Source organism: Capsicum annuum, chromosome 7 (genome assembly GCF_002878395.1).
Source record: "Capsicum annuum cultivar UCD-10X-F1 chromosome 7, UCD10Xv1.1, whole genome shotgun sequence".
NCBI classification, from domain to species: domain Eukaryota; kingdom Viridiplantae; phylum Streptophyta; class Magnoliopsida; order Solanales; family Solanaceae; genus Capsicum; species Capsicum annuum.
The window spans coordinates 199,567,688-199,595,512 of record NC_061117.1 but is presented as its reverse complement, the minus strand read 5'-3'; the positions used below and the strand labels follow the sequence as shown (position 1 = coordinate 199,595,512).

The following is a 27,825-nucleotide window of genomic DNA, read 5'->3' as shown; positions in this document are numbered from 1 at the left end:
AGAATTTTAATTAATTTGAAAGTACTAAATCTTAGGATAATTATTATACCTTCTTTTTTTTTATTCTTAAATTTTTTTTCCTTTCCATTGATAGCTTTTTTCTTAGTTTGGTTATTACATTTTTTTTCTTTTGATGCATAGCTTTTTCCTAAATAGCTGAGTTTCCCCACAAAATACTTGGCACGGGATTCATTTTTTCCCCCTCTATTAGCCTAATTTTTCCTGAATTTTTGGCATTTTTAGTTTTTTTTTTTTTTCTAAAGTCACTTCTTACTTCTTTAGTTCTTGTTTTGGTGTTCGATTTATTTTTTATTCCCCTCTATTAACAAGATTTTTTTCTCAAATTTTGACAGTTTAAGTTCTTTATTTAAATAAAATTATAAAACTTTTTTTTTATATAAGATAAATTTTAATTGATTTAAAAGTGTTAAATAGCATGATTCTTTATTTAGATAAAAAAGAATTTTAATTAACTTTAAAATAGTAATTAACTTTAAAATAGTAATTAACTTTAAAATAGTAAGCATTAGAAAAATAATTTAATAATATAATAATTGGATAAAATACGTAAGAAGACGTTCTTATCTATTGTGGAGATTTTTAATGAATGACAAAAAGTTTAAACCAGATTTATAAGTATCTTCACATTTTTAATATAGTACTAGTATAACCGCACATGTCTCGCACATGTAACGTTTGATTATTTAAAATTAAATATTTTTTCTATTGCAGAGATTTTAATGAAATGTAAAAAGTTTAAATCACTTTTCAACGATCTTTCGCACTTTTTTTAATAATAATGTAAACCTAAGCAAATATTTTGGTATATATATATATATTACCAGCACAAGTCCAAGTGATTGATGGATCATCACTTTTACGTTTGTCATGTTGTATCTCTTTCCCTTGCTACTACAGGGTAAGAAAGATGCATCAATTTAAACCATATCTGTGGTATGATTATTTTCTTCCTTTTTTTCCTATATTTAAAGTTTTTCTTTATTTTTAAAGTCAAATCTTTATAAAATCATTGATTACATTTTTATTATGTAGTTAAAACTTTTAAAATTTTTATACTTCTTCAGTTTTTCTTATTCTAACATTTTTTATATCTATTTCTAGATTTTTCAAATCTTCTTAAAATTAAACTTAGCTAATTTAGAAATTTTTAAAGTAATGGGATTAGTATTATTTGTCATTAAATTTTGATGACTTCTAATAAGAAAAGGTTTTACTATAAATATATTTAATTAATTTTCAACTTTTAAATATTAGGAAAAAATAGTGAAAAGACGATTTTGTGTAAAGCAAAAACTTTTAATAAAAGGACAAAAAGTTCAAACAACATTTTTAAGGCCCTTCACACTTTTAATAGATTATTATTATTATAGAATTATAGATATAGATATAGATATAGATTATATATTCATAATAGATACAGATATAAATACAAATATTAATATAGATTATATACATATCATTATCATCATCGGATAACAAAAGTGGTATAATGAGAGCGACAATTTTTTAATTTTTTTTGAATTAGCCTATAATACACAATATTTGAGTCAAACAATAATAAAACATCATACCCCTATCAAGATTATATAATTAATTACATTATTACTTTGCCTGATCTTTTCCATTCAAATCTCTTCAGATAATACATACATTTAGTTAGTATCGCACATGAAACTTTATGTCAGACGATATAGATAACGAAAAGCAAAAAAAAAAAAAAGTCAGGAAGAATTTGAAAAAATAATCACACATAAAATTCCTCAACTATAAATTAACAAAAATATAAAGCATAATTGCAGAAACAATTGGAGAAGAAAAAAAACTACCTTAATTTTATGTTTTAAAGAAAGGAGATTCAAAAGGAACTGTCCGTAAATCAAATATGGAGTTGGGAAGTAAAAGAAAATAATGTACTATGTTTGATTAGGTACGTTTGCAACAGTTTTATATTGAAGTTCTTTATGACATTTTTGTTGTTTTTTCAAATAGAAATTTGTAGTGGATTGGCAGTTTATATCTATTTTTGCACGTTTCAAATACTCATGTCGTTGCAATTTTTTTTTATATTTTATATATTTTAAACGAAAAAGGTTCAAAAATATCCTTGAACTTTTAAAAATAGAACAAATATACCCCTCATTAGATTTTGGTATCAAAAATACCCTTTCGTTAATCAAATAGACCAAAAATACTCTTATTCTTTAACAGACTTCCACCCCACATAAAAACTCTTTAAAAAATTATTTCTAGCTGACTTGAAATTTCCAACTTGGACAACTTATTTCTCATGTGTATTATCTTCTTCATCGTTATACTTTTGCAGAATTCATCAACAAATCAAATTCAATTCAACATATTGTTCACTTAATAAACAAAAACCACACCGAATTTCAAAATCAAAAGATATTAGCTCATATAAATTGCTTTCAATTTATTCAGGTACCTTCTTTATCACAGTTGCTTCATCTTTTTCTCAATTTCTTCTTTTTTTTGTTCTCCCGTACCTTACCCACCAGTGAAACTCATAATTATTTGGTATGAGAGAAAAAAAAAAGGTAAATTTTATCTCCAGTAGCTCGCCAACTACAAGCAATTGTTCAATGATAAAGAACCTCCAAAACTAGAGATAGATACAGAAGATCTATCTATCCTCAAGTGTACAACCCAAAGGTTGCTTCGCTTTTCTCTCGCTCCGTCATGGACAAAAAGAATTTTAATTTTTTTTGCATAATCTAATTTTAAATTTGTGAATTTTTGAAAAAATTTGTTGAGTTTTCTTGACCTTTTTGGGAACAAGAAACACCGAAAAGTCTTTTATTGTTTTTGTGGGTGATAGAGGAAATCATCTTGTCTATTATTGAGTAAATATTGAGCAAGATCTGAATTTGATATCGGACATGGCTACCTGAGGAGATGAACATGATGTAGTGTTGTATAGCTTAAGAAATAACAATGTGAAAATATTGAGTTGGAAATTCAATGTCAGCTAAAAATTTTTTTTTAAGGAGTTTTTATGTGAGGTGGAAGTTTGTTAAAGGATAAGGGTATTTTTGGTCCGTTTAACTAATGGTGAGGGTATTTTTGATACCAAAATCTAATTAAGGGTATATTTAATCCATTTTCAATAGTTCGAGGATATTTTTGAACCTTTCCGTATTTTAAATCTAGAATTTCTTAATGCTTACACTTATTATGAAAGTTTTACTTCTCTTAGATACTAGATATGGAGGGGTATGTGCTAATTGTTATTTTTTTTATCTTAATTTATATGATACAAATAAAATTTATATATTTAATTATATTTTAAATGTGTTTTCAGATTTTTTAAGTTGTTAATTATATAATTATAATACTTTTTTGACATTGTAATTTATAATTTTAAATTGTTAGCAATTGTAATCTATAGTACTACTCTCCTTGTTCAAACTTTTATAACATTGATAGTCAATTATATTTATATAATAATTTAAATTTTTAGTTATTGTGATTTATAATACTTTTTCTTCTATTCCAATTTAAGTGACACTGATATGATTTTGAGAGTCAATCAAATTTCATGATTGAAGTAGCGAAGCAGACATGTCTTAAATAACTCTTAATAACTTATTAAAAGTGATATAACAAAATTGCTATAAAATATACTTGTACAAAAAAATTTAAGCGAGTCTTGTATAAGATGTTGAATTAATTTAAAACATCAAGAGTTAATTTATAATTTTATATCTATTTTATCTTTTTAATTGAATATTATTAATTTTTTAATATTTAAATGACTTATAATAATTAATTAGGAGTGATATAATAAAATTATGATTGAAGCAACTGAAAAAGACATGTCATATATGTCTATTTTACTTTTTTTTTATTAAATATTATTCAAATTTTAATACTTAAATAACATATAATAACTAATTAAGATAATATAGTAAAATTATGAATCAAGCAGATAATCGGAGTGAGCGCTCTTCATAGCAGAAATAAGATAAATTTATAAAATAAAAAGATACATACAAAGAAATAATACCAAATTCTCCTTTTCTGTCAAACTCTAATTTATCTCTTCCTAACTATTTTCCCAGGTTTAAGTGTTTAACCGGCCACCCATAACTATTTTCCCAGGTTTAAGTGTTTAACCGGCCACCCATTTTGGACCTTGCATTGTACTCCCTCCGTTTCGAAATAAGTGAATTATTAAGGTATTTATTGATGTTTTAAAATAAGTGAATCATTAAATTTTTTTTAAAATTTGCCTTTATGATTTGACAATCAATTAACTTTTGAAAATGTATTATAAGGTAAACTTTTTCTTTTTTTGGGGTAAAAATGAAAAGTTGTTTTAAATTTATATCTTTAATGTTTTTTTCTTAATATGTGTGCGAAAATCCAATAATTCATAATTATGAAACGGAGGAGTAATTAATAGTTGACACGTAAAACGGAGTAGCCAATCCTGCCAATTCCTTAGTTTTTAACTCTAGACTTGGGAATTCTTTGATGTTACCTTGCATCGTATATCAAGTTTGAAATGCTAAACTCAAATAATAATTTTGCTCATCAATGACCTAACGAAGTAATTAAAGATTGACAAAGTAAAATGAATCTTTCCCTTCAATTTCTCTGGCCAAATTCAACTCAATACTCTTCAGCGATCAGACCCCCCCCCCCCCCCAAGCCCCCCCCCCCCCCCCCCCCCCAAAACACCACTTCCCCCTAACCTTTCTACTATAAAATCTCCCTCTCTAGTTTCCATTTCTCTTAACTTAATTCCCCAAATAACATGGGTAGCCTTGATTCAAATAACAGCACTCAAACACAATCAAATGTCACAAAATTTAACCCACTTGACCCGGAAGAATTCCGTACCCAAGCCCATCAAATGGTAGACTTTATTGCTGATTACTACAAGAACATTGAGAGTTACCCGGTTCTAAGCCAAGTCGAACCGGGTTACCTTCGTAACCATTTACCGGAAAATGCCCCGTACTTACCTGAGTCATTGGACACCATTATGAAAGATGTCGAGAAACATATTATCCCAGGTATGACACACTGGTTGAGCCCGAATTTCTTTGCATTTTTCCCTGCCACGGTTAGCTCTGCGGCGTTCTTAGGAGAAATGCTTTGCAATTGTTTCAACTCTGTAGGATTTAATTGGCTGGCTTCCCCAGCCATGACGGAGTTGGAAATGATAATCATGGACTGGCTCGCCAATATGCTGAAACTACCAGAATGCTTCATGTTTTCTGGCACGGGTGGGGGTGTAATTCAAGGTACAACCAGTGAAGCGATCCTATGTACCTTAATCGCTGCTCGTGACCGTAAGCTTGAAAATATAGGCGTTGATAATATCGGAAAGCTCGTTGTCTATGGTTCTGATCAAACGCACTCTATGTATGCCAAGGCTTGCAAGGCAGCTGGCATTTTTCCATGCAATATTCGTGCCATATCAACTTGTGTCGAAAACGATTTCTCGTTATCTCCTGCAGTTCTACGGGGAATTGTTGAAGTTGATGTAGCTGCTGGTCTTGTACCACTTTTCCTCTGTGCTACTGTAGGGACCACCTCCACTACAGCCATTGATCCTATTGGTGAACTAGGAGAATTGGCTAATGAATTCGACATTTGGCTCCATGTGGACGCAGCTTATGGGGGTAGCGCTTGCATATGTCCAGAGTTTAGACAATATCTCGATGGAATTGAACGAGCTAACTCGTTCAGTTTGAGCCCTCATAAGTGGCTTCTAAGTTACTTAGATTGTTGTTGCATGTGGGTGAAAGAACCAAGCGTGCTAGTCAAGGCATTGAGCACGAATCCTGAGTATCTGAGGAATAAACGTTCCGAACATGGCTCAGTTGTGGATTACAAAGACTGGCAAATAGGTACGGGTCGAAAGTTCAAGTCTCTCCGATTATGGCTCATCATGAGGAGTTATGGCTTAGCCAATCTACAGAGTCACATTAGGTCTGATGTCCGAATGGCCAAAATGTTCGAAGGGCTCGTTAGGTCCGATCCATACTTCGAGGTCATCGTGCCACGACGTTTTTCGCTCGTGTGCTTCCGGTTCAACCCGGATAAGGAATATGAACCGGCCTACACTGAGCTCTTAAACAAAAGATTGCTTGATAATGTGAACTCGACAGGTCGAGTTTACATGACACACACAGTAGCAGGTGGAATATACATGCTAAGGTTTGCAGTAGGTGCTACATTCACTGAGGATAGACACTTAATTTGCGCTTGGAAGTTAATTAAGGACTGTGCCGATGCTTTGCTACGAAATTGCCAGTGAAATATAATTGTGCCAGTGAAGTATTTATCTATATATATATATTTATCTGTATATATATATATAGATAGATAGATATAAATACATAGTTCTCTTAATATTTGAAATAAGATGGATCTGTCCGCAATTTGATGAAAGAAATAACGAAAGAATATATAGTGCATCCATTGTGGTGTACTTTTATGAATCTTATTTTCTAAAAATAAATATTTTTCTTAAGAAGTGTGTCTAAGCTAAAAAAAAAAAAGAAACATCAATGAATATCAATTTCTCATTTGTTGTTAGAATTCACGATATTCTTTAGATTTTATTTGATTAATCATAAGTCACCAACTTAGAATTCCTAAATTATTCATACGACAATTGAGTAGATATAGCATTTATGTATGTAAATTTCATTCCTATTTTAATAAAAAAATTATTTTCCAATGACCCAAACAACATCTATGAAATTATTTATTATGTTTGAGATACTCATATGACGTGTGCCAGACAGAAGTTGTATGTGACAATACTCATCATACTTTGCCAACTAAACTATTGGATCCCACTTTCTGAAAAGTTGGCTCAAACCATTGGAGTTGACATACTGGTTCAATGGTATGTTTCTTAAGTAAGAGATCGAGAGTTTGATTCTCGCCTCTGGCGAATGAAACAAATTCTGTGGTCAATTTTCTACTACAAAATGCACTGATCGAGGAACGAAGGATTAGTTCACGACTGCTGACTGTAGGGATACCTTGAAAAATAAAAATAAAAAAAAAGTTGGCCCAAATTCCATCACCTTTCTCCCTCCTCCTTTTTCAATTTTTTTTTTTTTGTTTCCCAAGATATCCCCAGTCCGACAGGCTAAGGACTAATTCTCCACGGATTTAAGCTCCATTTAATAGTTTGTTGCTGGTCAATTGATTGTTGCATGCACAAAGTGAAAAATGAACCCCCGACACTTGTTTAAGCGACCTAGTGAGCTAACCACTAGGCCAACCAAGCTTGATTCCAATTTCCTTTTATCTTGCATATGCATGCATGCTTTTCCGCCTTATTTTATTTTTTCTTTTTCCATACAATTCCTTTGAAATCTTGCCACTTTCTTTAATTTATCTGAAATCCATATTACTTGTTGAACTTGTTAAAAATATAGATGATCCAATATATATTTTTATTTATTTAATATATTAAAAATAAATATTTATTTTTATTTAATTTAAAAAATAAGAGATAATTTATTTCTAACTTACCCTTGTTATTAATTATAGTTGATTCTCAATGCATTTTTCATTATAATAACAATAAAATATCTAATATATTTTCATAAAGTGAGATATAAAAAGAATAAATATATACGATTCATGTATTCAAGAGTAATATAGTAAAACTATTATTCCATTTATAATGGACTATTGAGTGGGGACGACCCGATTCATACCTACTCCGTAGGTATCGGGGAGAGGGGGGGACCACTCCGGACCTAACCTACGCGCCCTCATCCCAGTTTCGCTGGAGGGGCGTTTTGAACCCCCGACCCTGGCACACCACGGTAAGCAAGCTTACCGCTGAGCCAAGGCCATCCCTCATAATGAACTATTGAGTGATGTTCTAAAATTTAAAAAATTAATAATTTAGTGGGTAAAAAGTATTTAGACGGCTGAGTGATCTTTAGTGTTGATATAATTAAATTTTTCTTAACTACTAACAAGAAACGTGTTTTACTATATAACTAGTGGATTTAATCGCGCTTTGCATAATCATAAAAAATAATTTATTTGAAAATATAGTTGAAATAGAAGATTTTAAATAATTTCTTATACAACACATAAAAAAAGATTGTAAGTTAATAAAATCATCGATAATATTTTCAATGATATCCATATAAATGTGTTTTCTATACATCAAATAAAAATTAGAATACATATGGTTACATCTGATTTTGAGGACATACTTGTATCAAAATTTTTAAATTAGCTAATATGTATATGTGAAGATGCTATTTATTTCAAAATAAAAAGGCAATTTCAAGAAAAATAATAATATTATTGCTGGAAATAATAAATAGAGTTTGAGGATGAACTTTATTTTATATTATTTAATTAATAAAGACAGAAGAGATTAATTTCATATACAAAAATTTAAAGAGTTATTTCTACTTACGAATGTTTTTATCATAGTCACATCTTAAAAAAATGATAAATAACTTTTTTTGTAATTAAATTTTACGCTTTCGGAAAAATATTTTTTAGAAAAAGCTCTCCGATCCTTTTTATTTAAATTCAAAAAATAAATATTTACTTTTACTCATGTATGTATGAGTTTATAGTGTTTGTTATTCCATGCACCTTTTTTTTTTTGACTAATACATATTATATTTTCTATAGGAGTTTTACTCCCTTCGTTTGCACTTGCACATATGTTAAAAGTTATCATATTCAAATACTTGTTATGTCAAAAATTTTAGAAAGAATTAATTTTTTTCTTCGACTTTATTTTTAACATTACTTATCATAAAATAAAGAGGGGTCTGATATATTAATAAAATTACACTCTCAATTATTTTTGTAATGACTCTAACGAAAAAGAAGAGAGTTATGAGATAGAAAACTTTTGCTCTTTAAAATAACATATATTTATTATAAAGAAACATTACACAAAAAAATGTAAAATTTGTGAAATGAAGAAAAAATGAGAAATACTATATTAAGTGATATTGTAAATTACGATGTTTATTCGGGGATAAAGTCTCCAAATAAAAAAAAAAATTATTGTTGATCTTTAATTTTTCTTGAATCGTAGAATATTTAGTTTGCTCATCATCAAACTATCAATTATATAAACCTATATCTTGCAGTTCTATATTATTTTATATTTTTTGATTTTTTTCTCACGATATATTAAGGCTGTTGAAAAAAAATTAGGAAACAAATTTTATTTGGTAATACTTGATATTGTAGAAATTTTCATGAATTCCTAGTTATGACACCTTTAAATGAATAGCAAAAAAATTTAATAATGAAATTATATTCTCCCATTAAAGAGGAATAAGAAATATGGAACATGAGAAGATTGTAATGGGTCACAACATAGAAATAAGTTTAAAGTCAAAAAAAGATAAAATATTCATCAAAAAATGAGTACAAAAACAAAATTAACAAAATAAATTAAAATAAAATATTATTATCGATCGTAGAAAATTATCACATCACCTACACTAAGCTAAATTTTATATGATAGATAAAAGGAAGTAACTAATTCTTTTATTTAATTAGTTACTAATAACTAATTTCTTGAATTGAAATAAGTCACAAGCAAGTATTGTTATTTATCTTTTTTCTCAATTTTTTGGAATCTTCATTTTTAAAAATTATCTACTAAGCTAAAAGAAAAAAAAATCAAAAGGTCAACTTTTAAAATTGAAACTATCATTTTTCATGCTGTTTCATTTTCTGGCAATAGTCTCTTGAATGTTTTTTGTACTTTCAGAATAATTTATATCTCAAATATTGTCAAGATGATAGTTGTTATAAAATTTTAATTAATCAAAAATATATTTATTTGCTTTTTCTAGATCAATTACTCTCTATAAACTTGAGAATGAAAAAATCTTTTTCATAAGTCTATTCGAAATGAATTTGAATTAAATGAATTTTCAATGCGAATATCAAATACCACATGAGAAATTAGAAAAAATAGTGTTTATTCATTAAACCGTGTTTCATTATCTATAATAATTTTTTTTTATATCATACTCGATCTCAACCAAAATATTCGTATATCAAAAATGAATATGTGCAAATTTACAAAAAATTTGTCATTTAATTTAAGAAAAGAAAAGATGAAAAGTAAAAGAATAAATCAAATAAAGAAGTAGAATAAAAGAAAAAACAGATGATCCAAGTGTCTAAAATAACCGGTTCTAAATTCTCCTAAAATCTTTTCAAATTTTGCTTTATGCGAAATGCCTCAAATCAATAAAAATCAATTCTATATTAATTAATAGATTAAACAAAAGAATGACAATATTAAAAGATGTTTAAAACTGCCGTAAATATAAAATATTAAAAAGAAAAGATAAAAAAAGATACATAGATAAAAGTTATATCTCGCACAATTTCCAGTTATTGACATATGTTGCTCTTCTTTTCAATTGGTCGAACGTATTCTAATATCAAATTTGTGCAGGAGACCTTCTCCTCTATCTCCCACTCTCCTTTCCTTTTATTTCTTCAAAGCTTGTAGTTTGAAAGTTTCATAGACTTAATTATTTTTTAGTAACCTGAAACGAAAAAAAAGTAAAGGAGAGAGATGACAAATAAGTATATATTTGAAAGAAGAAGATATAATTTAAAGAAAATTATAGAAATATTATATTTGAGATTTCAACATATGAAAAGTATAGAGACAAACACAGAAAAATAAATATCAAACACAAACACCCAATATCCATTATATAGATGGAGTTTGTCAAGTATGACTCTTCTTATTTATTTTATCATTAATTGCTAATTTTTAATTATTAATGTAAATTAATACCAAAAAACGTTTTTTTCTTAATGTGACTTTTAAATTTTCATTTAAAATTTTTATTGCATGCTTTTGAGATTTGATAATTAACAATTTTTTTTCTTTCCTTTTTTATTATTAAAAATAAATTTAATTAAAATAAATTGTTAGAATGAGGAAAGGTACAAACACCCAATATCCATTATATAGATGAAGTTTGTCAAGTATGACTGTTCTTATTTATTTTATCATTAATTGTTAATTTTTAATTATTAATATTAATTAATACCAAAAAAATGTTTTTTTTTCTTAATGTGACTTTTGAATTTTCATTTAAACTTTTTTATTGCATGCTTTTGAGATTTGATAATTAACAATTTTTTTCTTCCCTTTTTTATTATTAAAAATAAATTTAATTAAAATAAATTATTAGAATGAGGAAAGGTTTTAAACTAATGACCCTTTAATATTCTTGAATGCTTGATGTTTTTAATTGAGTAATTATGTGACTAATCAAAGAGTAATTATTAAATTTATTTTAATTTCTAACAAATTATTTTGAGGAAAGCAAAAGAGAAAAAAATTTCAAAAAATTGAGAAAAAAGATAAATAGGCTTTCTTGCATATAAGAGGTGCCACATCATCATTCTTCCAATCTTCTTTTATATATATATATAGATTTCAGAAAGTCGAGTGACTATTTGAGTAACGGACTTTATTTTTTATCATCAAAAGTCAACAACTTGAGGCTAAATTTGAATAGAATAACTCAATATTTTAAAAGTAAATTCAAATATTAAAAAATTAATAGTACAATAAATTGTAACTCTTTCGTCTTCATATAATGTAAATTACATCTTAAAATACTGATTAAATTTCACATATTTTGAATCTCAAAAATGAAAAATATCGCATAAATTCACCGAGGGAATATGTATTTATGTAGGTGTTTACGGTTGCTTTTCATTTTCGGGTTTCATGAAAATAAAGTCAACTGTTAAGTAATTATTTGTCAAAATCATTGATGTTCTTTCCTTTATATTTTCTTGTTAAAGAGTGTTAGATGAATTCGAGTGCTCTTGAAATTTTGAAATTGGTTAGAGAAGAACTAGAGAAAAGATCACTTTGATAATTTAGAATGTGAGTAAGGTGAGAAATATCGAGTTTCGCATTTTTCATGAATGAAAGTGTTTTTTTCAATTTATTTTATTTGTCATTTTTTTCATGCGTCTTAAAAAAACATTAACTTAAAGGATAAATTATCCTTACTTATTTTGATCTTGTTATAAATAGGCCAAACCCATCGGTGGCCCCTTAAACTTGACACAATCTTTCACTTAAGCACCTCAACTGGACCATATTCATTTTAAACACCTCAAATAGCTATAAATGTGTCATTTTGACACCTTTTGTTGATTCAACAAAGAGAGTGTATTATACTTGCTCTTAAACGTGTTTCAGGGTATTTTCGTAATTTTTTGATCTTCCTCCTCTTTCTTCCTTACTCTTTGAGTCCATTTTTTTCCTTTCCTTAACACATCCATACACGAATTTCTCCTTCATTGATCGAATTAACAGAGAAAAGAAAAAGAAAAATAAAAAAATCAAGAAAAAAGGTTAATTCGCTATTTGAGAAATAATAATGGTTGATTTTAACAAAGATCAAGAATTTTCCTTCTTTAAGAAATAAGAAATCAAGAAATAAGAATGGTTGATTTTCCCTTGTGTTGATTTTAATCATTCTTGTTTCTTAAAATAAGTTCCCTTCTTAAAATGATTTTCGATTCATTGACCGAATTAATAGGAAAAACAAAAGGAGAAAATCAAGAAAATTTTTTTCACCATTTTTGTGAATTTAAGCTTATTTTTTTTTGTAGAGATTGTGATGTTTCAATTCACAAAGCTAAAACATACACAAAAGCATAACAAATTTCTACTAAATGGGTTAAGATTTTAGCAAATTTCTACTAAATGTGTTAAGATTTCTACTAATAAACATACACAAAGAAGATGATGGGACGGAGCAGCGGTGGGCGGGGGAAGGGGGGAGGGGCTGCCTGCCAAATGGAGAAGATAACTTAAGTGGGGGTAGGGGAGGAAAAATGGAGAAGATGAACGGGGGAGGGGGGTGCCAAACAAGAATGGTAGTTTGTCCAATAGGGGTAGGGGGTGGGGTTGGAGAAGATGACTTGGGGGTTGGGGGGTTTAAATAATTTTATAATTATTTGAGAAAATGTCAAGTGTTAGCAATTAATTGGTTAGTTTGTTATGTATTTTTATCTTTTAATTTAATTATGTATATATTAATGACTTGGATAATTAAAATGAGTTGGCATAATTTAATTGGTCAATTAATCCATGTAAAAAGCGAGTGTAGCCACGCGCGTGAGGGTTTACAGCTGATTGTGCAAAAAGTGTCAAAGTGACACACTTTATGACTACTTGAGGTGCCAACAATGAACAACGTCCAATTGAGGTGCCTAAGCGAAAGATCGTGCAAGTTTAGGGGGCCATCGATGGGTTTGACCTTATAAATATATTACCATATATAGTGAATGTCTACTTTACCATTTATAGTAAATGTCTATTTATGGAAATGTTAGAAACCCCCAGGTTAGTTTTCCCCTATAAATAAAGGGGTTTTTCTTCATTGTACTTAATTCATCAAGAGACCTCTCAAGAGAAATAATAATCAATCTCTCTTCTCTCTCTATTCCTCTTGTTCTTATTTTAAATTTCATAACATGTTATCAGCACGAGACTTTGCCAAATAAGTTGAGATTATAAATCTAAAGGTAATTTCAAGGTTAGTAATTCCTTATATTATTTGTCTTTTGCTACTAATGATATATTATTGTTGGATTTGAGGAAAAGATAATTGTTTTGGAATCACTTATACTTTAAATTTGTTCATGAAGAACAATGTTGTTAAAAGATATTATGATGAATTTAAATCTCATTTCATTAAGAGGGTAAGACATTGGATTAAAAGTTTCAATGCATCATGATGATAAGATGTTGGGTTCTAGTCCCATTGATTTATGCCTACGACGCCTTTATATGAATATGACATTGAGATTGGATCTCAATGCACTATATTGATGATATTATGATGACCAAGACAAAATAATATTTTTGATAAAAAGTCATTAAATATATCTCATTGCTATGTTCTATTCTATGAAGTGAATATGGTCACAATATATGATAAATCTGAAAGTTGACAACTTGCTATATTCTTGAAAGGAATGTGGTAGCAGTGCATAATGTCTTAAAGAAGATAAGTGATTGAATAAACGAATATAAGCGTGAGAGAAAAATATGATAATGATCATCAAAAGTGATGATATTTTCACATGCATATTATGACCATAAGATATGTTAGAGAAAAATTCTTTACATTATATGTATGCCTCGATTTGCTCCTGAAGTAGCAATATCTTGAAAGAGGTTCTAAGCTATCATAATTTGATATGATTAAGGCACGATTATATTTCATTCTTGGAGAATGAAATTTTATTATTATTATAAATACAGATCTAGACCCTGGTGGTAAATGTGGCTGTATATACATTCGAACGTACTCGTGGTTGTAAGAAAATCACAATCCACCTCTGAAAGAGGCAAAATAATTAAGAAAAGTTATTTTGAAATCTACTTCTGAAGTAGTAAAGTTGAAATCTATTCATGTCAAAGTAAATCTAAAATTTACTAAAGTAAAAAGGCACATATCATGATAAACTTGGAGTTTACTAGTATAAAAGTTCAGAAGTTAACATGAATGATTATGACATCTCGAAGATGTGCATATTGAGTATTGGACATATAATGAAAAATTAGAAGATTCCTCAGAATTATTCATGTTGTTTGTTCTCATGATAAGTTGGTTGGACCAACTAATGCTGGGATTAAACCCCATAAATTTGAAAAGTATAAAAGGTGAATAAGGGCCCGTTCACCTATCATGTAATATGTTTTGAAAAGATGCATCAATAAGATGATCGCATGTACATTTATTGTCAACCTGCAGTTTTTCATTCATAAAGTTGCTTGCTCAATATAAATTGAGTTAAGAATATAACTTTCAGATTGTATAATTAAGACAATTCATCTTAATGATGATGATTTGACATGAAATGCCTTTGATAAATAGCTAAACCATTACTAATGAGAACAAATCTTCATGTATTTGTATGAAATATGATATGTTGCATACAATAGCATTTGTATGCATTAGACCAATAAATGACGATTTTTTCTTCCCCCTCAATTGGTTCAAGGTTAGGAACCAACTATTCTATCTAATAATTTTTTATGTGCGGTATACGATTAATAAATATACCACGATTCACAAAGATAGATTCCTCAAATAAAATGAAGGATGTATGTTAGTTTTCCTAACATAAGGGGGAGATTATAAACGACTATAAAATATGTTAGAAATTATCATCAGATACTCATTCAAAAGATATTCAAGTCAAATACGGAAAACATATCATATTTAAGCTACAAGTGCTCCTATTTTTATTCTTAAATAACAAAGTCTACGCATGCATGAAGCGTGGTAGACCAATCGGTTCCTTGAAATAATCCTTGAAAAAATAAGGAGCAAATAATCATAATAATAAGGCAATATGCTCTTGAAGAGTCTACGACATAACACTTTATAAAACCTTATGAGAGGTTCAGGTACCTGAAAATAATGAAGTGATGAGATCTCAAATTGTTATGTCACGCTGTGAACCGATACGAAATGATATATCATCAATGATTTTTTTGATACAATATTGATGCAATATTGTGAAAGATTATGAAGATCTGGATTTTATGTTTATTTAAGCATGCTAACATAGAAATATTTATCAAGTGATGTGAAATGATGTATCTTGATAAGCATAAAACTTATTTGATTTGCAATCTAGATATTTGGAGATGTCACTCATGAAATGTTGAATATTGTCACTTGATAAAATTCATATGAATTTTTTTTAAAGATTCAAAATGTTTGAAGCATATAAAAATTTTTGGAAAACTTGTTTATAATCATTAAATTGTATAAGCTTATAACTTGAAAATTATTGAAACTCTTGGAGAGCTTTCAAAAGCAATAGAATATTTGCTTAAATGAGAAACATGTATAATTGAATAAGGATTCATTCCGAGCTCAAGAAAAGAATTAGGAACTCCTTGGTTATGAAGTACCATATCTTAGTGCAATTGGTGCACTAATGTATCTTGCAAATACTACAAGGTCTGATATAACCTTTTTTTGTTAATTTTTTAGCAAGATATAGTTCTTCTCCTATTGAGACATCGAAATAGGATCAAACACATGATCTTATTTTATTTTAAAGATTGCAGTCTCCGATCTTGTTAATTATGCATATGCTGGGTATTTATTTAACTCACATAAATCTCGGTCTCAAACATGCAATGTGTTCACATATGAGGATACCGTCAGATCTTGGAGATATACAAAGCACTTTATTTAGCCACTTCATCGAACCATGCTGACATAATAGTTATTCATGAAGCAAGCCGAGAATGTGTGCTTGAGGTCCATGATACATTTCATTCAAGCAAAATATTGTTGAAATGTGACAATATACCCATAATTTTATATGGGGATAATGCAATATGCATAACACATCTTAAGGGAGGATTCATAAAAGAAGATAGAACAAAGCACATTTCGCCAAAGTTCTTCTATATACATGAGCTCTAAAAGAATGGTGATACTAACGTACAACAGATTCGTTCAACTGATAATGTGGTTGATTTATTCACCAAGTCTCTTCCAGCTACAACTTTCAAGAAGATGGTGCACAAGATCGAGATGCAAAGGTTCAAGGATGTTCTCATTAAGGGGATTTAATATGTGTTGTACTCTTTTTTCCTTACGAGGTTTTGTCCCAATATATTTTTCTTGTAAGGTTTTTAATGAGGCAGCCTATATGCGCATTATTAGTGATGTGTATTCTATTTCCTTCACTAGATTTTTTCTAGTAAGATTTTAATGAGACACATTATCTATCAATTAGACATTCAAGGGGGAGTGTTATAACTATATTATCATATATAATGAATGTCTACTTTACCATTTATAGTGAATGTCTATTTATGAAAAAGTTAAAAACCCCAAGGTTAATTTTCCCCTATAAATAAAGGGATTTTCTTCATTGTACTTATCCATCAAGAGATCTCTCAAGAGACATAATAACCAATCTCTCTTATCTCTATTCTTTTTGTTCTTATTTTATATTTCATAACAGATCTCAATACAACTTTTTTTCATCTCATTAATATCTATTTTTTGTTGTAATTATTAATTTTTTAATATAAAAGTTCATTCAATCGTTCCATATAAATATAATGATAGCTTTAATATATCACTATCTTAATATAACCAATTCAATGTAATGAAAAATGTATTGAAAATGACTATATTTAATAGTAAGAATAAAATAAAAATTAATTAATAAATTATTTATTAATTTTTTAAATTAAATATTTAACAGTGGACATCAAATTTTTGGTATAAAAATAAGTAAATAAAAATGAACAAGAAAATCTTTAGACCTTTTATTTTAAACGAGGTCGTCAAGTAAATTGATTTGGAGAGAAATTAAACTAAGGATGCATTTATGGGGGAATAAAAAAGAAGAAAAGAAGTAAAAGCATGCATATAACGAAAGAAAAAGAAATTGGAAAAGGAATGAGCACGGATCCAACATTGACAAACTTAAATTGTTGTTCTAACTCTGATTAAGAAATTGCACAACTTAAATTACATTCCCTACCGGTTATCGGTGTTGCACATTCAAGAAGAGTCCATTAGCATTAGTAAAAGTATGTTGTAGCGGCCAATGAAGAAACAACATCATTTAATATACAAAATGTGTATTATGTAAAGAGCTTTATTTAAGCACTTGATCCACTTAAGTTTAATGACATGCTCTACCTTCAGATCCTTTGATACAAGTATGATCATGATCATGACACTTTTTGAGTATTTTTGTAGACTAGCTATTAAAGGGCCCTTTTGTCATTTTATCTATTAGTGTAATGTAGTATAAATAGAACATTGTAGGGTTTATTTCTTTAGTTGCTTAATGAAATTGAGAGAACACTCCTCTAAGAGAGAGAGAGTCCTAAAACCGTAACTAGAGCCATATACAAGTGTGCAATCACTTGTGTGTTGCATTGCTTGATACATTGGTGCTTGGGTGGTGGATGCCTCTCTTTTGTCAATTATAAGAGATAGGTGACTGTAGTTTGTAGTGTTAAGGGTCCAAGAGTGTCATATGCTCTTGGGTTCTTAAGATTATACCTCCATTTGTCTATCTTTCTATCTTTATTTTGTTGTAACCGTTGGTAGTGTTCTTGTTGTATAACCTTGTAATTGTTCTATTGTTGAAATCTTATTGTGTTGTTCACCTTCTTGTTGTTGTTACATTAGTTTGGGTTGGCTGTTTTGGTGTATAAATACACCTTGTTTCCTTGTATTCTTATGTTGTTTTTGTTTGGCCGAAACTAGCTCTCAAAGGGGTCCTCGGATTCCTCTTGATTTGTGGACTATTTTGAGCCTATTCTTGTGTTCCTTGGTTTTCTTGTATCATTTGGTATCAAAGAAAGGTTTAATTTTGTTCCAACAAAATCAATCTTGGGTTTGTTATCTTGAAAATAAAAAAAAAGTGAAAAAGAAGAAAGAAGAAAAAAGAAAAAAGTTACTGTTCATGATTTTAGGATTTTTTAATTTTTGAGACTTGATTTGTGTGTGTTTCTAGTATTAGATCCTTGTTTCCTTATACTATTAGAGTCTAGAAATTAAAAATTCCAACAAAAAAGAAGTGTCAAAATAAAAAATTCCCCCAAAAGATACTAAACCCATTTTTGACCCTAGGTCAAATTTTGAGTCTTTGATTTTCTGTTTTTCTTGTGTTTTTAGTGTTAGATTTGTGTTCTCTAACTCTATAGGAGTATAGGGTTCCAATTTAAGCTAAATTGGAGGTGATTTGAGCCATCCACCATTGTTGAGCTTAAGTTTGAAGAAACTTGAAGGTGAGATCTCATTGTGGGAGGTTGTTTTAAACTAACATGTGTTTTATTTTGTAGGATTTTTATTGTATTATTGTGTGTGACATTGTGGACTGATTGGGTGTCTTGTTGGACCGTAACTTGAAGGATTATTTTCGGTACAACCACAATGGAACCCGAGGCTTTAAATGCTCAAACAATGGACAATAATACCATCAATCTCATTTTAGCTCGCCTTGAAACTATATCCCGAGATGTGGCTAGGTTGAATATGGGTCTTTAGAAATTAGATGCGGATGTGGAATCAATGATTGGGAGATTAGAATGTGTGAAAATCCAAAGGAGTCGACCTTTCACCCCTTAAAACAATTCCCCAACTTATACTCCCGAGAACTCGCACTAAATGCTATATCCACCAACTGCCACAAATCCAATCAATCTTTATTTCCGAAGCCGAGAACAAGATAGACCAAATCATCCTCCACTTCACCAAGTCCAACAAGAAGGGATTGGAACCCAAATACCACCACCAAACTCGAACCCTCTCATCCAAACTCCACTTGACCAAAGACCTCACTATCCAAATCTAATCCCGCCACTACAAGCTCTACTTAACCTAAATAGACCCATCCATGTTGAGGGCTATGGTAGGAGAGGACAACATGATGGTTATGGGCCATATGATGATGTTTACTTTAGGAAAAAAAACTGAGGGGTAGACACGGAGAGTTAGGCCGAGAGGTGAGAGATAGTAACCCAAACTGAGATGTAGGTCTCAATTCCATCAAAGTGAACCTTCCTGTTTTCAAAAGTGAGAGTGATCACGAAGCCTACCTTGCATGGAGTCGTCTTGTGACAAGATCTTCCAACTTAATGATCTAACCGAAGAAAAAAGTTGCTATGCTATAGCTTACTTTGAAGGGTATGCTAATACATGGAGGGAGTATGTTAAACGATTTGGGAATGAGATGATTCGGGGACAACCTCCTCCTTGGTTTCAGTTGAAAAACCTTATGTGGAAAAGGTACTTACCTGAGACTTATAGGCATAAGCTCCTTGCTAAATTGTACAATTTGAGGCAAGGGAGCAAGAGTGTCATGGCTTACTACGATGAATTTCAACAATTGATGTTGAAACTTGACCACCGAGGCGAGCAAGTAAGTCATGACATTGTGCGCTTCAAGGTTGGGTTAAACAAGGACATCTCCACTCGCATGACGCTTCACAAATTCGACACCATAGATGGCATCTTTCACGTGGCTTTAGAGGTTGAGAGGGAGCTCAAAGAGAACTCATTCATGGCTGCCCAGCCCGAGGCCACCAAGGCTGTCCAAAAATATCTTCCAAGGTATGAAAGTAAATTGAATTCTACTTCCAATCCCAAGGGGTTTCAATGCTTCAAGTGTTAAGAGTTGGGGCATAAGGCTAGTGAGTGCCCAAACCGGAGAAATATAATCCTAAGAAAGGGTATATTTTACTATCTTGGAGAAGAGGTGGGCATTGAATCTGTTAAAAATGATGGCAAACCGCAAGATGGAGAGCTAGAAGAAGCCAAAGTCAAAAATGAAGTGTATGGAGAAGATGTGTGGCCACAAGAAGGAGATTGTGAAGTACCTTTGTAAAACAGGTGAGCCCGTGAATTTGTGGTCAAATTCCTATTAAGATGGAGAGGATGATACAAGTATGATCATGATCATGACACTTTTTGAGTATTTTGTAGACTAGTCACTAAAGGGCCCTTTAGTTATTTTGTCTATTACTGTAATGTAGTATAAATAGAATATTTTAGGTTTTATTTCTTTAGTTTGTTAATGATATTGAGAGAACACTCCTCTTAGAGATAGAGAGTCCCAAAACCATAACTAGGGCCATATACAAGTGTGGAATCACTTGTGTGTTGTATTGCTTGATACATTGGTGCTTGGATGGTGGATGCCTCTCTTGTGTCAATTATAAGAGATAGGTGACTGTAGTTTGTAGTCTTAAGGGTCCAAGAGTGTCATATGTTCTTGGGTTCTTAAGATTATACCTCCATTTGTCTATTTTTCTATCTTGATTTTGTTGTAACCGTTGGTAGTGTTCTTGTTGTGTAACCTTGTAATTGTTCTATTGTTGAAATCTTATTGTGTTGTTCACCATCTTGTTATTGTTACATTAGTTTGGGTTGGCTTTTTTGGTGTATAAATACACCTTGTTTCCTTGTATTCTTGTGTTGTTGTTGTCTGGCCGAAACTAGCTCTCAAAGTGGTCCTCGAATTCCTCTTGATTTGTGGACTGTTTTAAGCCTTTTCTTGTGTTCCTAGGTTTTCTTGTATCATCCTTCAACCGACCTAATAGATCCGTCTTCGACTTGCTCCTCAACTCATGTACCTTTATTCTAGCTGTATTTTCACCCAAAAAAAACAGCTACATTAACATCAAACAAAAGACTGATATTTTCTTTTTAATAGACTGATATCAACACTATACTATAGCGCTTACACCTGTGAGTTGGCAAAATAATATCATATGTTAATAAAAGTTCGAATAATCCCCAACGTTTCTGCTTCTATTGGAACACAAGATTTTCCTTTTTTGTGGAGCTACTATTAGCACCTGGGAATTTCCATAATAACCTTGAGAATATCCATTGAAGAATTTGTTGCTCAATACCTTTCTTGAAGATTACAGTCATCCCTACTGATATGCTACCAATTCAATCTTCAAAATGTCTAAGTGACACTTTCCAAGACACCTATTAGCTACATCAGGGAACTTGGTAGCTCTATGTGTACCCTTTCTTTCGGAACAGATCTAGTGAAAATATGGTGGGGCTTGTAGCTCAGAGGATTAGACCACGTGGCTACGAACCATAGTGTCGAGGTTTGGTCACTCCTTATCCACAATCAAAAGCCTTTCCAGCTTAACTAAAACTACAGGCATAGAGCAACTAAAACAACTTAAAAATATATAAATGAAAAAGTCAAGTACTGAGAAGAGTTAACCTTAATATGTGAAAATCAAGAGTAGCATAGTTAGGGACTATTTTGACGAATAAAAATTACACAACTAGGTATAAAATTTCCTAGTAGGAAGCCTCCTCTCGAGTAGTCTCATAGGTCAAAACGGTTCCAACCATTCTTGCTAAGGCTACTTGCGATCACTATAAAAAAACAGCATTTAGCAACACGACATATTCGTCGCTATCATATGAAAATCCGTCGCTAAATAGAAATAGCGATGGAATAGCAATGGAAAATGTTCTGTCGCTATATTGCTCGTTGCTAAACTCATAGCGACAAAAATTTGAATTTCTTCATAAAATTTATGATCAATTAGCGACGAAATAGTTTGATTGTTGATATTACCGACGTACATTTTCGTTGCTATAGCGTTGCTATTCCCAAAATTCATTTTGATTGTGGCTTAATTTACGACAAAATATTTTGTCGTTGATCTGTTGCAACATAATTTGATCGACTGAGTAGCCGTATTTAGCAACCAAATTTATCCATTGCTAATGTTTTTCAGTAGCTACGACTGATGTTAGTCACTAATTTTTTGTCGCTAATTGCAGCCGTCTTTAGCACTAAATTAATCTGTCGCTAAAGTCTTTCAGTAGCAACGAGAAAAGTTAGTCACTAATTTTTTGTCGCTAATAATTTTATAAGAAAATAATTGAAACACGTAAATTATAAAATGATTAAATATCCAACATTCAAATAGATAGCAAAATTCACAACAATTGTGTCCAACACCCACAATTTCAAGTATTTTGTCAAACATAAACTAATGTCAAAATAGTCTATCAAAAATTAGTGCAACGATCATGGACTACGAATAATATGAAGCTACGAATCAACATCGTCATCATCATCACTAGTAGGAGGAGGATTAAGCACGGCCCCTTCTTGTACCCTAATACCACCAACACACTCAATAACTATCAGAAGAAAATGAGTAGTAAGGGCCAGAATTAATTGTTTCACAAATTCCTCCATATTTGTTGTCGGTATAGAAATTGAAGGTGGTAATGATGATGTGGAAGCATTGCAGTTACAAAGTTTTTTTCCAAAGTAACTGGCAGCTTCAGATCCAAGACCAAATAGTCTTTTCTTCTTTGCTCCTCCTGCAGCTTCATAATATGTCTCCAATTGGTCAATTTCAGATTCACATTGTACTTTTTTCCGTACAATTTCTTCATACCTTTCCTGTAACAAGTGAAGTTATTAAAATAGACTCAAGTTCATGTTAACACAAAAGAAAAATAAGAGATGAGTATCATATAGTTAGATGTAAGTTATGGACTTACATGTAGAAGTCAGGAACGCTCACCAACAAAAGATTTTCCATCATGATTATGTGTATGGACGTGCAAATGTAACTCACTTGGATTGGATCTCGACCTATTTTAAGAGCCTATACAAAATTTTCAGGTATTTAGAATGAGACCAACGTACATTAGCAGTAAACCAAAAGAGAATCATGACACACCACCAAGTTTCTTTGTCCTATTCTAAGAAAAAAAATATCACCAAAAATCTTGGCATAGCAGCAAAACAAAGAGAAAAAACAAGAGAAACTAGCAGGAAATATAGCTGCAAAACAAAGTGGCATAGCAGCAACTGCTTGCAGGAAAAATAGCAGCAACTGCTTGCTGAAAAAATAGCATAAAACTAGCAGCAGCTGCGATAACAGAAAACATTTAGTAGCAGCAACAATTTCTAGCAACAATTATAGTAACAAACAAGATATGCACTACAACAATTTCTTAATAATAGGTTAACACCTTTGATGATTGAGACAGATTCTCTCATTGTCAGAAAAATTATTCATGGCGTTTGGGAGGTGACATGGACCATTACGATGGAGATAAAGAAAATAAAGATGTTAATGGCTCATAACTTGGTCGAAGTGGCTCATACTTATAGAGAAGGAAACTTGCTGACAGATTTTTTAGCTAACCATATTCATTGTTTTGCAGGTACACAGCTACTAACTTTCCATTCCTTTCAAGTACTACCAAAGGCAGGCAAGGACATTTCTCATAATGGATAAAAAAAACATTCCAAACATCACAGTAAAGAAATTACAGAATCAGAATTTCAACTTCAGACATGCAACATAATACAACACCTTTCAATAAAGATGAGAAGAGGGATATTGCAATAAGGAATGATAGAGTCTCCACTACATTATTCATTCTTTGGAGTTTCTGTATGACAAGGGAAAGGAAGAAAGAAATAGGAACATCAAACTTGGAATCTGAACAACACAAGTAAAGATTCAATTTCTTGTATGCTTGACGCTGAAATACTCACAGTTCTCATTTAAAAATGTATATGGATTGGTTATTTTCTATAATTAATCTATGTGTGGCTATTTTAGCCCCCAAAAAGAAAAACTAACATAGCTGTCATTGCAGCTGCTTGCTGGAAACATAGCAGAAAATTAGCAGTAGCTCCAATAACAGAAAATATTCAAGAGCAGCAAAAATTTCCAGCAACAATTATTGTAATAAATCAGAATCAATACAAACAAGCTACTTATTCTTATGGTTCTATTTAAAAATCAAAGCTTAACTAACTGTAGCTCCTTCAGCCTTCAAAAAGAAAAACAAACATAGCTGTCAACAATACTCGACAAGTGGTAAAGACCGACAAAAAGACAACCATGTAACTCTTGACGTAAGCAAAAGCTTGCTCTTATCATAAATCATTTAACATGAAATTCAACAATTCAAGGGTTGTCATTAAAAAGAGCATGAGTAGTAAATTTGATTATCTAGACAAATACCAAATAGTCCAAAGATTTGTTTGTTTTTGAGAATAGTAAGGATGACGTTCAAAGATTTTTCTTTCGGCAATATCTTAAAGCATACAACATGAATTCAATAAATTTGTATCTTGTGAAAACTGAATGCACATATAGATCATATCAACAGCCAAAAGGGCATAGCAGTAGTCCAAACAAAGTAGCATCACGATCAGCTGCTTGCTATGCACTTTAGACACAATTGTAGCTACTACAATGGCGAAGAAATGACTGAAAAATAATCAACTATTTCAAGGTATGTAGCAACAGACCAGAGCATCACAAATAGGACCAAAATAAAGAGGAAAAACTAGCATATCAACACCTAAAACAACATAGCAGCAGCCCAAACAAGGAAACACCACGACCAGCTTCTTGCTACGTACTTTAGACACAACCATAGCTACTAAAACAATAAAGTAACGACTGAAAACTAATCAACTATTTCAAGGTACGTAGCAGGCCAGAGCATCACATATAGAGCCAAAATAAAGAGAAAAAACTAGTATGTCAACAGCCAAAAGAGCATAGCAGCAACCCAAACAAAGTAGCACCACATGACCAGCTGCTTGCTACGCACTTTAGACACAACCATAGCCACTAAAAAGGAGAAGAAACGACTGAAAAATAAGTTTGGGCCGCCTTGATTTCATCTAAGGTTAAATCTCTTTTCTTTGCTTCTCCCCAAAGTCGACCTGGATGGGAGAATATTGTAAGATTTCCTTTAAGATCTTCCACAACACCACCATCGTCATTATGATCCACATTATGATTTTGCGATATGACATGAGGTTCAAAATAATGAGAAAATAATTTTGTTGACTCCATCATTAAGTATGCTTCACAAATGGAACTCTCAACACTAGCTTTATTCCCAATCATCTTTTTAAGAGTTCCCAAATACCTATATACAGAAAAATATGTAACATTATATTTTGGAAGGTTATGTATTAATTAACCGTCACAAGTTTGACATAGAGTTACATATTTACCTTTCAAAAGGATACATCCATCGATATTGCACAGGTCCAGCAACCCTTGCTACATATGAAAGGTGCACAGGAAGATGTTCCATTGAGTCAAAGAACCCTGGAGGAAATATACGTTCCAATTTGCACAAAATTTATGGAAAATCTCTCTCTAATCGCACCATATCATCCACTCGTAGAGTGGTCAAATTAAGATCCTTAAAAAATAAGCTCAATTCTATAAATGCCTTCCACACATTACTAAGAAGTAGTTCACGAAAAGTAATAGGCATTAGTCGTTGCATGAATACATGACAATCGTAACTCTTCATTCCAAATAACCTTTTCGCATTTGTGTCTGGCAACCTACCCAAATTTGAAACATACCCATCTGGAAACTTTAAGCCTTTCACCCAATTAAACAAGATCGCTCTTGCTTCCTTGTCTAATGTATAGACAGCTTTTGGATATTGTCCATTACTATCCTTTCTCAATTGAGTTCGATCACAATACTTTGTCGTATCTAACTGTGACTGTGGATTATCTTTGGTTTTGTCATCAAAATTAAGAACAGTGTTAAATAAATTATCAAAGAAATTTTTCTCAATATGCATCACATCAAGATTATGTCAAATCATGTTAGAACTCCAGTATGGTAAATCCCAAAAGATGCTTCGCTTTTTCTACCCACATGTCTTACATATTATTTTATTAACTTGTTCTGCATCTAACTCTGTAGCATTTCTTATCCCTAAATAACAAATTTGGTCCAAAATTTTCTCTCCTGTTCTATTTATTGGGGGAGGTCTTTTGATAGTCTGGCCTTTAAGAAAGTTCTTTCGATCTCTCCTAAATGGGTGATGTTGGTCAAGGAACATTCTGTGGCAATCAAATCAGGATTGTTTTCTTTCATGTTGCAATCTAAAAGATTGTATTTCCTCCATACAATAAGGACATGCTAATTTACCCGCAGTACTCCATCCCGATAACATAGAATATGCAGGAAAGTCACTAATTGTCCATATCAAAGCTGCCCTTAATTGAAAGTTTTGCCTTTTTAAGATGTCAAATGCTTTCACACCTGTCTCCCATAACAAGGTCAATTTCTTTATTAGAGGTTGCAGATAAACATCAATTTTATGTTTGGGATTGTTGGGACCTGCAACAATGATTGTTAAGAACATATAAGCCTCTTTCATGCACATTCCTGGAGGTAAATTATATGGAGTGACAATCACTGGGCATGAAGAATATTTTCTTCCAGACTGATTGAATGGTTGAAAACCATCTGTACATAACCCCAACCTGACATTTCTTGGTTCAGCGGCAAAAAAGGAATGAGTTTTATTAAAGTTCTTCCAAGCCTCAGAATCTGATGGATGGTGCATCACACCATCTTTTTTTTTATGCTCATGATGCCATCTCATGTCAACAACTGTAGCATGGGATGCATATAATCTTTGCAATCTCGGAATCAAAGGAAAATAATACATTCTCTTATAAGAGACCAATTTCCTCTTACGAGAGCCACCACAACACTTATACCTTGGCTTGCTACAAAATTTACAAGATGTAAGGCGTTCATCATCATCACCCTAATACAACATACATCCTGATTCACAACAATCAATTTTTTCAACTGGCAAACCCAAGCTACGCACTAACTTCTTCATCTGATAATAGCTATGAAGCATGATGTTATCTTCAGGTAAAGACTCTTTAAGCAATTGCATCATTTGGCTATAGCCTCTCTGCGATATATTGTTCTCCATTTTAATATTCAACATTCAAGAGACAACTGCAAGTTAAGAGAGGGATAAACTGGGATATAATTTTGCATCAGTAGCATCTAGAAAATCATAAAATTTTTTGGACACGGAATTAGGATTTTCCTCCATTGAATTTTGAAAAGGATGAGATGACCCAGGTTTACTATTGCTATAAGATTTTTAGCTTGAACCTTGAGAAAAGTTGGGACCAACTGCATCCAAAATCATTTGTCGGTATGGATTCTCTCCGAATGTAGGTTGACCACCACCATGCAATGCATTACCATAAGAAGTCCCACTTATATCATCTCTTTCCCTTTGATGCTTCTAAATAAAATAGTTCTCAATAAATCCAGATTGATAAAGGTGGCATTTAACAGTTTCAACATCCATGAATTTATAGTTCTGACATTTTGCACATGGACATCTAACTTTGTCACCACTCATACTATTTGGT

The 27,825-nt window shown here is 31.2% G+C and overlaps 1 protein-coding gene across 1 annotated transcript; it reads left to right on the top strand.

Moving 5' to 3' along the window:
- Positions 1–4,798: 4,798 nt before the first annotated feature.
- LOC107877290 (aromatic-L-amino-acid decarboxylase-like) lies at positions 4,799–6,310 on the top strand. Its single transcript, NM_001325087.1, is given in 1 exon segment — positions 4,799–6,310. A coding segment is annotated over 1 exon segment (1,512 nt).
- The last annotated feature ends 21,515 nt before the right edge of the window (positions 6,311–27,825 follow it).